The 11,180-nt window shown below is 49.3% G+C and overlaps 1 protein-coding gene across 1 annotated transcript; it reads right to left on the reverse strand.

Moving 5' to 3' along the window:
- Nucleotides 1–4,769: 4,769 nt before the first annotated feature.
- FZD7 (frizzled class receptor 7) lies at nt 4,770–10,673 on the reverse strand. The gene has a single exon (XM_082396834.1). The coding sequence runs from the start codon at nt 8,771–8,773 to the stop codon at nt 7,049–7,051; it is 1,725 nt and encodes a 574-aa protein (XP_082252960.1). The 5' UTR covers nt 8,774–10,673; the 3' UTR covers nt 4,770–7,048.
- Nucleotides 10,674–11,180: the final 507 nt, after the last annotated feature.

Genomic DNA, 11,180 nt, shown 5'->3' on the forward strand with positions numbered 1-11,180 from the left:
GAAGCAGCCGCATCGCACAGGGAGATCAGCTCGGTGCTTTGTGACCACCTAGAGGGGTGGGATAGGGAGGGCGGGAGGGAGGGAGACGCAAGAGGGAAAAGATATGGGAACATATGTGTATGTATAACTGATTCACTTTGTTATAAAGCAGAAACTAACACACCGTTGTAAGGCAATTATACTCCAATAAAGATGTTAAAAAAAAAAAAAGATACCATTAACCACTTATTGTACTTTAGGACAGCGGGGAGAAAGATAGTTTGTAAACACCAGTGAAGGTATTTCTGGCCCACTCCCCACTTGAGAGGCTGGTGTGGGAAATAAGTGAGGTGAGAAGTGTGTGCTTAGCTCTGGCTAACACTCAGGATGACGATTTCCAGAAGTCAGTCTGCTAAACCCAGTGCCTGGCACAGCACCTGGCATGTCCTAGGTCCTCAAGAAACAGTTTGTTGGCACTGCAGATAATTCATGAGTTTTAGCTCAAGGGCTTACTCTGTACATCATCCGCCACAAAAAGCAACTCAGGGGCCCGCTACCATGCAGCCCTCCTTCCAGCTAACCCAGATTTGGAAACTGGAACTAAATGCTACATGCCATTTGTTTTCCTTTGGAAATTAAAAAAATATAACTGGTGCTAGGTTATGCAACACAAGTTTCATTGCTGGTTACTACATTTCCTATCCACTGTCCCACCATACCCTCCCCAAGATGCTTTTCCCTTTGAATGAATTGTCCTCCAGAATCTGCAAGGCCACACTGAAGTTTGGGGATCACATTTTCTAAGGGTAGGTGGTATTAGGTGGTTGTCTTACTTAAATCAACTGAGCAGCTTGTTTTCATTCATGGACTGTATGGCACTTTATCTCTTCACTTTTCCTCCCTTTGTTTCTGCCTCCTAAATGCCCTTTCTTGCTTCTATTCTGATATGCCCATCTCTCGGAGACCACTTCTTGAACTCGAAGCTGAACTGATGTTAGGGCTATGCCACATAAACAGATTTGCAGGTGTGAAGCATTTTAAAGGAAGCTCAACAGCAAAAGAGGTGGGCTTGAGCTCCCCAAAAGATCCTTCCAAAGTGAAGTAGACCCCCAGCCAAAGCACACTGGAATCCCTCATAGTAGTTTCAATATTCTTTTGTTAGCTTGAAGTCTTCTGAAAGAGACTTTAGGGACAATGACCTAGAGAAGCATTTAAAATTCTGGCTGGTATAACTGTTCAGAACCAAAAACCTTTGTCCTATTATTTCAGCCACATAAAATGTTGATTTGGCTTTGAAATACCTAGCAATGAGAATTCCAGGATAAGGAGACTGCAGCCAACCTGGTTGTGATATGGACGTGGTCTTTGAGAGAAACCAAGAAGATCTGATGCAATAAACCCCTTTGGTATTGAGGAAGGCAGACTCCCAGTGGCAGAAAGCAATTGCTTATGAAGAGGAGTGAGGAGAAACATGGTAGCTACTTCAAGAAACTAGACAGCCTCCCAAACTCATATTTTGGCTTCAGTGTACAGTAACACACTAATGATTTTACTTTTTGAATTGTGCTTATAAAGGCCAATGGAAAGTTCATTTTCCTTCGCTGAGCACACACTGGCTTGGTTTGCTGAGAGGTGGGACACACTGGCCTACAGGAGGAATAAACAACCAGTCAGGGGTTTCAAAATAGCCGCGGATGGTCCACAAATGGATGAGCCATATTTGTACTTCATACCAGCCGCTTAGAATCGCAGGATGCTGGAGGAGGGCCTTGGTCTCAGACGTCAACTTCACCAGTTGAGGAAAGCAAGGCCCACGGAGATGAAGGAATTGATCTAAGAGCATGAAAGTTATGGTGAATCACATAATCTGAGTTCTTGGGAAATGCATTCTTGCTGGATACCCACCCTCTGCAATTAGATGGGTTATTCCCACGACTGAACCTCCCAGTACTTTTAGAGAGAGGCTGTGTGGCATGTTACAGGGAGTGCACCGAGCTCAGAATCTGAGGACGGGAGATGATTCTTTCCTCTTCCTGTGTCACTTCAACTCACTAAGCCTCTCAGCTTCTTCATTTTTAAAATAGGAATGATTCCATGTTACATGATTGTTACAATAATTTTGAGGATAAAGTCAAATAGTGAATGTGAAAGCAGCCTTTAAAACAGTAAATGCCACCAAATGTCAAGTAATATTATTCTAAATAGCATTTGGGCCTCTGTGATGACGCTTGTCAAGTTCTTCCTAGAAAGATAATTAGTTGCTTATTCCTCCATAGGGGATGCTGTCCTCCCTCACCCTGAACTATGCTGCAAGTTACTTTAGGTGGAATGTGTCTTCCTTACTTTTATCTGTAATCCTGTAATCCCTTTAGTACCTGTCATACTACCTTTTCTGTAGTGGTTGCTTGATCAGTACTTCTTGGACTAGATCACTTATAATAAACTATTGTCTTGACTAAACTTCCCTTTTTCCACCACTGTGGTACTAAATGAGAAAATTCCAATTAGAACTTTTTTTTTTTTCCAACCGGAGAGTAAGAGGCACAGTGAGTATCTACCAAAGACCTGACATTTTAATTGTACCTTTTTAACTAGTTCACTTTTCTATGAAATGTGAGGAACACAGATTCAGAGGTAAGAAATATCACAAATGGGAAAGTAAGAGTTGAAGAACCAAGTTTTATGAAATCACTTTAATGTCACTGACAGTGAAATAAGAGAAAAATAGAACAGATCTATGAAATATTTAAGTCCACATTGGCCTGCTTCGGTCTCTACTAGAATTTCCTGGAGCCCTGTAGACTGTTATTCACCATCCACATATGCATATATAAAAATATACCATCTATAAATAGCCACCTGCCTTTTCAGTGAAATTAAAGATGGGAGAGTTAGAATTTCCCAGTATAATTACAGGGCTCAAACCTACAGCTGTTATACTCCTATAGTTCTACCCAGAGAATTTCTGATATCACTATTTTCTATCAAGCACATTAAAAAAATCTACTTTTTCTTTAATGGTGAGATGTTGTCAACAGGACATTTGTTTCTCACCAAGATTTCTCACAAACCTACTTTAAAAGATTAGGTGTTGCATAGGGTTATTGTATAGACTAATTTTGTTTTATAAACTGAAGAAAATGTTCACAAGTGTTTCTGCTTCTTAACTAGGGATTAACACCAAACTCCTGCCAATGTTTTTCTTACTCCACACATGCCCTTTCACAAGCACTCTCTCTCTCACCTATTTTCTGCAAAGATGCACCTCCTTAAGGATCCCCAAGGCTCTAAAATTCTTAGGTAAGAATCTACGACGTTAGGAAGTACCACATTGTGAAAGGAATTAAACTGAACAGTTTTATCTTTGCTTGCAAAAAAGCAGGTAGTAATTTATTCATACACAGTCTTTGTTCCCTCGCTAAAGACAAGTGCTCTGCAATCTGTGAGCGCCCTGCAGGACGAGGCAGCACTGACAAGAGAGGAAAAGGGACACATTTACAGGAGCAGTCACATAGCTCTCCCACAGAAGGGTCTGAGTGCCTTCAGCAGTTAATTTGCAAGCAAAAAACCCCATTGGGAGCCTTCCACCTACTCCAAAAGCAAACACTCTTAACAGGCAGTATTACTGTGGTGTTAGAAGAGGCATGCTTTAACCTAAAAGGTGTCATTTTATGAGCAAAAACTGGATAAACCTTAAGAGACTTGAAGTCGCTATTTTTTTCCTTCCTCGATGCCAAAATCTTCACAGCTTAAGATGACCTCCCACCCGTTGTGATGTTCAAACCCCAGGAGGATCTTAAAGCCGCTTTGCACACAGTGCAGCCGCAAGCCTTCCTCCTCTTGGTGAGGACTGTCACTGGTTTTCATTGCATGTGTTTGTAAAACACACCAGCCATGTGTGTGAGCCTATTAATTAAAATAAAAACAGAACTGTTTCTGTTGAGCTTTAGAAGTACAGAAACTTAGAGCCAAAGCAGGGAAGGAGAAACAGCAGTGTCCTGTCTGCTGCTGTGATGGCTGCCAGAGAATGAGGGGACTCTATTATGAAAAGCCAGCAAATAGACACCTGAATTAAAGTGGGAAAAAAAAAAAAAAGAGCTGGCGAGGCTTGTATTGGAAGTATTTAGAATGCCTTTATTATTTCCCTGAGAGACTGTTTAATATCAAAGTGCCTGGATAGCGAAGGCTTCTCGGTCTAATCTGATTCCAAAGTTAGCCTCTCTGACAAGAGGAGAGAATAGCTTCAGTGGCTTCTGAGGCCATCCTGGGGTCAGGCGTGGAGTCTATTCCTGCCGGAGCTGCTGAGTCACTGCCATCTTGGGGAATCACTTGACCTCTGGCTCAATTGACCTACAAGGTAGAGTGAAGCCTACAGCTGGGAAGGCTCTATGTGCAATGCCCCTGTTATGATCTCTGGAATCAACTACAGACTTTCCCAGCCACCTGAACCCAAAGGATTTAAGTCCCAACACTTTAGATAAGGGGCCTTAGAATACAAAAACACCAATCAGTGATTAAAAAAAAAAAAAAAAAAAAATCACAGAATTCTTCCCAAGGAAAACATCTCCAGAAAAGTGGACCAAAAATATTTAGTCATCTTTCAAATATGAACCCTATGCCTGAAGGGTAGTAAAAACATGGATCACGTAGCACCCCTCTAAAAGAGATGCTTATTCTGTACCTTCAGTAATTTATCCAGAGCAGGATGTGAAAAAGCTTAGTGGTGTGTGTGGTAGGGTGGTGTGGAGAGAGGCCGGAAGCAACAACAACAGAAAAAAAATAAAGGACAGTTAAGGCATTCATCACACTCTGTGTTTTAAAAGGCAAGAAAAAAAGACCTTAATATATATAACATTTTCCTCTATGAGGGACACATACAGTGGCGTCCTTCCATACCATCTTTCTATAATACAACATTCTGTTCTTTGGCTTACATAGGAACCATAAACTAAATATACATTCACTTTGTATTTAAAAAAAATTTTATTTGTGATCTGTACATGTGATAAAGTGGGGCTTCCTTGCAGATTTTTAAAGGCAAAACAAAACAAAAATCCAAAGTAAAAATGTATAAATACAATATATATTTTCTTACAAAAATGGGAGATTTACAAAATATACATACTGCACTTGTCTCTATTTTACAAATTTCACATGCAAGAGATACAACACAAAAGATGCCAAAAACTGTGTAGTGGGAGTTTTAAAAATCTGACAAATCAGACAGTTTTGGAGGTTTAAGGAACACAAGGTCAATGTTAACTTTAATATAAAAAGCAGCTCCACTCAACTTAACATTACATATATAAAGCAACTTGTACTCCTGACAGTACCCTCTATGATTTAAAAACTATTTAAAACAGCATTTAAAGACTGTTTTGAGAAATAGGATAGTGTTGCCAGATTGGAGGGTGGTGTCAAAGGTGGAGTAAAGGTTAGCTCCCATAATTCTCTGCTGAGCTTTAGCCCATTACGCAAAAGAATTGGAGTTCTATTATAGAAAAAAAAGTACATGATTTAAGATTAATAAATTTAAGTCATCCAGCGCATTTCAAAGAACTCCAGAATTACTTTGAAGTTTACCTTCTTTTAATGACTTTCCTTAAAAATGGGGCCCATGGTTTGAACTGTCCGCTTCACTCACTGTCATTTCTGCAGGTCACCTTCCCACCCGGCCACACAAAGACAGGGTCAGCATACACATGATATTTTATAAACGGATTTATGGAACAAAGGAAACAGGACAAAATGCTTTTTTACTTTTTAAAAAATTTAACGTTCCTTTATTATGAGGCTAAAGGCATTATGCTTCTCCTTTTATCTTGAAGGATTCAAATTGGAGAGAAAAAATAGAAAAAAAACCTAAATGCAGGTTTATGGGAAGACAAAAAAATGAATGGGGAGATTTCCCTGAACGTTTTAACAGAGCCTGTTGGATCATGTGTTCTGAATTAAATTTACTTAAAACAAACACAACAAAACCCCTTGCATTTCCTTTAGCCAAATCAGAACCTCTGATGGAAAGGGGTATGGAAGCACACTGCCCTTCACTTTTCCTTAAAAAGGAATGTTTATCGCAACCAAATTAACATTCAAAGGGAAACTTCAGATTTGCACTGCTTTGCCTATAAAAGTTGCTGTCTTCACAGTTGTTCCTTTCCACAGGGAGACACTTGTTTCCTCTTTTGTCTCTTACAACAAAGACAGGGGGAAAAATGCATTCCTGTTTTGAAAAGCAACAAGTCATCACTTCTTTTCAGGGTATTAAACCAAATAAAACACCCTTCTTTCTTCCTCCTGCCTTTCCCAGAAAAGAAAAAAAGTAGTAGAAATAACTACTACTCGCCATCTTTCCCTTGTTGCAAAATGTTAGCTTCATTTCTTTTGCATCCTCACATTAGGATTCTAGGAGGCAGGCCTCCCGAGACTTCAAAATGCTTACTTTACAAGTCTTGAAAGGAGTAGAGGAGGAAAGACAGGCGGGAGGAGGCAGGGGAGGAGAGACTGTAATGTCTGACCCTGGAAATTAACCCATCTGGGCTCCAGTATGGCCCCAGTGAAAAGAGATTACGGTTTGACCACCGCTTAACAAGGACTCTGCAGGGAGTCCTCCCTTTTCCCAACAAAGCGGCCGCCGCAGACAGAGCTGTGCCTTTCACCCGGGCCTCACAGGAGTGAGGACAGGCCACTTGTCTTGCAGCAGGGGAATCGCTCGCAGTCCCCGTTCGGCCCCAGGGCCGGGAAGAACTCACAGCAACCTTCTGATCTCAATCTTTTCGATTGGCCCAGGTCGGTCCGTACCGTACAGGATTAACATCATCATCGTCATCATCCTGCAAGTCTTTGCCAGAAGTCTTTTCATCCAAACCGTCTTTCCACTCAGGTCTCTTTTCCAAACCCACGTATATCTATCTCTACATATATCTTCTCACTTCCAGGTCACTTCTCACTGGAGCGTAAGGAGGTTACAGAAACAAGCCCCCCCCCCCGCACCCCGCAGTTCTTCCCCTACCGCGCCGTTCCCCCTGCTAAGGGGTGGGAGAAGGAAGGGCGGGGGAGGCGCCGGGGCTCATACCGCAGTCTCCCCCTTGCTGCTGTGGCTGAGTCTGTGGTAGAAGCGGCGCCACGACTGCAGCGTCTTGCCGGACCAGATCCAGAAGCCAGTGGTGATGCCTACGATCATGGTCATCAGGTACTTGATCATGAAGACGGTGAAGTCGGGGCTCATGGGCGGGAAGTGGCCGGGCGGGCAGGGCACCGCGTAGCTCTTGCACGTCTGCAGGAGCCAGGTGCGCTCCCAGTGTTCGCGGAAGGCCTGCTCGTAGAAGTAGCAGGCCAGAACGATGGTGGCCGGCACGGTGTAGAGCACGCTGAAGACGCCGATGCGCACCATGAGCTTCTCCAGCTTCTCGGTCTTGGTGCCGTCGTGCTTCATGATGGTGCGGATGCGGAACAGCGACACGAAGCCGGCCAGCAGGAAGGACGTGCCGATGAAGAGGTAGACGAACAGGGGCGCCAGCACGAAGCCCCGCAGCGCGTCCACGCTGGACAGGCCCACGTAGCACACCCCGCTGAGCAGGTCCCCGTCCACCTGGCCCATGGCCAGGATGGTGATGGTCTTGACAGCGGGCACGGCCCACGCGGCCAGGTGGAAGTACTGCGAATTGGCCTCGATGGCCTCGTGGCCCCACTTCATGCCGGCCGCCAGGAACCAGGTGAGCGACAGGATGACCCACCAGATGGAACTGGCCATGCCGAAGAAGTAGAGCACCATGAAGAGAATGGTGCAGCCTTCCTTCTTGGTGCCCTGCGCCACCGTGCGGTAGCCGTCGTCTGAAAAGCGCTCCACGCACACCGCGCGGTCCTCCAACAGAAAGCCGGCCACGTGCGCCACGGCCACCATGAAATAGCAGCCCGATAGGAAGATGATGGGCCGCTCCGGGTAGCTGAAGCGCCGCATGTCCACTAGGTAGGTAAGCACGGTGAAGAGCGTCGAGGCGCAGCACAGCACTGACCACACGCCCACCCAGAGGCGGGCGAAGCGCCTCTCCTCCTCCTTAAAGTACATGAGGCCGTTGGCGCGGCCCGGCTCGCAAGGGGCGCCGCAGTCGCGCTCGCCCAGGAAACGGTAGCCGAGGTAGGGGGGTACCTTGAGCTGGCGTGGGCACGAGAAGGGGAAGGCGGAGCGGCCCCTACCGTCAGCGGCCCCCGGAGGCAGCGCGGTGAAGGGCAGGTCGGGCATGTAGGGCGCGGTGGGATAGGCGGTGGGGCCGCCGCCCGCGCTGCCGGAGCCGTCCGAAGTGTTCTGGCCCACGCAGATCTCTCCGGCGCCGTGCACAGGGAAGTTCTCGCAACGCAGCCGCTCAGGCCATTGGAAGCCGAACTTGTTCATGAGCGCCTCACAGCCCTGGCGGGCACGCTCGCACAGGGAGCGGCACGGCGGGATGGCCTTATCGAGCACGGTACACACGGGTGCGTACATGGAGCACAGGAAGAAGCGCAGCTCGGGAGAACACTGCACCTTCACCAGCGGGTAGAACTGGTGCACCTCGAGGCCCGCATCCTCTTGGTTCGTGTGACCCAGCAGGTTGGGCAGGATGGTCTGGTTGTAGGCGATGTCCGTGCAGAGCGGGATGGAGATGGGCTGGCAGAAGCCGTGGTCCGGTACTGAGATGCCCTTCTCGCCGTGATACTGCTGCGCCCCGGCGCCCGCGGGCAGTGCGCCCAGCAGCGCAAGCACCAGGGTACACAGGCCCAGAGGCGAGCGCGACGCTGCCGCGCGGGGGCCCAGCATCGCCGGCCGCGGGTGCAGCGGCGTTCTCAGCCCGAGAATCGCGACAAGGCAGCCGGGAGAGGCTGGGATCCGGGGAGGCGCCGCTGCGCCGGGCGCATGAGAGTCCTCGCGGCGCCGGGGCTGGGCCGTGGGCGGTGCGCAGCCGAGGGCGCTGCAGCTGGGGTGCTCGCGCCGCGGGGGCGCCGCCGCCACCTCCGCCCAGCACTCGCGCAACAGCCGGGGGCCCAAACTCGTCTGCCTGGGCCGGGGGCGCCGGCGGGGGCCGCCTTCTCCGCTCGCCGCGACGTAACGGTGAGGCTTTTTCTGCGGCGAGGAGCAACAAGCGTCTCCGGTTACCCTTCAAAGTTTGCCCAAGTCTCTTGACTCACAGCGCACAGTAACGCGCGCGCCCCCCACACCAAGTCCAGCCCCCGGGCAGGCGAGAGCCGGGCGCCGCCGCTTGCTAGCCAAAGCCGCCGCCTCTACGGTGCTGCTCCGCCTCCTCGCCTCGAGGCTCCGCTCGCCGCCGCCTCCTCCTCCTTCGCCTCCTTTTCCACTCCCCGCTCCTTCTTCAGCGCCAAAATCTTGGCCCCAAGTTTCAGCCAAACGGCTGATTCTCGCTGAGTCCGATCGGCGTCTTGGAGCCAAGAGCTCAGCGAGTTCTTTCAAGAAATCCAGTCACACTGCGTCCGAAGCTGCGAGGTTCCGGTGCCCGCGGCCTGGGCCTGGCCTCTCCAGCCCCGCTCAACCCTGTCCGGTGAGCCCCGGCGCCCGCAGCCGCCGCCGCCCGCCGGGAGGGAGCGCAGAGTAACGCCTCGGAGCCGCTCAACTCGCCAGAAGAAGCGTCGGGCTCGCAGGGTTCCGGGCCGCCCCGCCCCCTCCCCTCCCCCCATTCACAAACCACTCCGGGGGCGGGCCCTCGAGCTCCAGGGCGGCCCAATGGCAGCCTTTGTTTTCTGTGCGGCCGCCTTTGGATTGGGTGGAAGTCGGAAGGGGCGGGCTAGGGAACCGGAGAGGCACTGTCCGCAGCGCTCTGGGCGGATTCCTGAGGGGAGGGGCAGGGGGCTGGGAGGGAAAAGTTAAGAAAAACTTTTACCCTGAATTCGCTCGCCGGGGGAGGGGGGGAGCGCACGAGAAAGGGAATTTGCTTGAAAGATTTGTTCCTCTTCCGGATACACTAAAATACACATTCCTAAACAGAAGGGCGCACACCGGGCAAGGCTTTTGCAAGGAGAAGCTGAGAACAGAGCAGCGCCTCAGCGTAGAGAGATGTGATCCGGAGTCACTTTAGCTCTCCCCGGGCTGAAAATGCTGGGTTTGGCTGGGCGCTTTTAGGTAGCGGGATCCTAAATGTGGGGTTCGGTATGGGGCAAGAAAGGGGTGCGCCTCGCGGATTGCTTTTCTCTCCCGGGACTCAGACCACGTGAGGCCACAATCTCCTCTCACCCCCTCTCCCCGCGGTAAAAAGGAGGAGGGGCCGTGTCCGAGGAGAAATCGGAGTCGGGCGGAGGGGGCCGGCTTAAGGCAGGAGGAAGTGCAGACCCCTCTGAGGGGAGAGAGCCGGGGAGCGGCGGGCGCGGGGGACACAGGCCCCAGCCCACCTTGACCGCGCGCACGGCCCAGAGTCTAGGGATCTGGTATAGCTTTAGTGAAGTCATTAGAAAACTAAGGCAGTGTTGGGGGAAATGACTGTAAAAAAAACCTGCGGCCGAGTGCCCAGGAACACTGTACGGTTTAAAGCGAGTATTTGATTGCCTTGTTTTCCTTAGTTCTGCGACGCGTGGCCCTTCGGGATCCCACCTTCGTCGCAGAAGCAATGATTTGATCCTTAGAATTTCCGTAGAAAAGTTTTAATGCGTATTAGAAACCAAGGGCATTTGCTAATTAAAGAGTTTTCAAAACACAAAGAGTGGTTATCCTTGTTCTCGTGTAGCGTTTTCTGATTGGCAAGCGTCCTTTTGTTCCCGGTCAAATCTTCGCCCGGCTGAAGGCACTGGGCGCTGGCGCGCTCTCTCTGGTTACTCCCGGCGCGATCAGAAGTTACGGGGGCGGGGGGGTGGGGGTGTTTCTCCTCTCTCGCTGGACTGCGAGGAATAACATGAATTCCTACGCAGGAAAGTGACATGTTAAGAAAGGAAAAATCTGCCTCTCTGTCACACACACACGCACACGCACAGCAATCCTATGCCTTAAAAAGTGTTAACTCCTGGCTGAGCCCTCCCTCCTGCCAGCTCAGTTCCAGGCGCTAGAACCCTGAGGGATTCTGATCAGGATGCATGTTTGCAGAAGTTGCTGCCTCTGCTGCCCGCGGTGAGCCTCTTCTCCAGCAAGAAAAAACTGATCCTGAAATCGAAGACAATTAATTGGGTTCCCTTCTATGGGAGACTTTGGCTTCCTCTGTTTTTCTTTTCTTTCTTTTCTATTACTG

The sequence above is a fragment of the Balaenoptera borealis genome, assembly GCF_965194805.1.
Source record: "Balaenoptera borealis genome assembly, chromosome: 6".
Classification (NCBI taxonomy): Eukaryota; Metazoa; Chordata; class Mammalia; order Artiodactyla; family Balaenopteridae; genus Balaenoptera; species Balaenoptera borealis.

Coding starts and splice junctions, on each gene's coding strand:
- FZD7 (XM_082396834.1), bottom strand. CDS start 8,773: ATGCTGGGCCCCCGCGCGGCAGCGTCGCGCTCGCCTCTGGGCCTGTGT.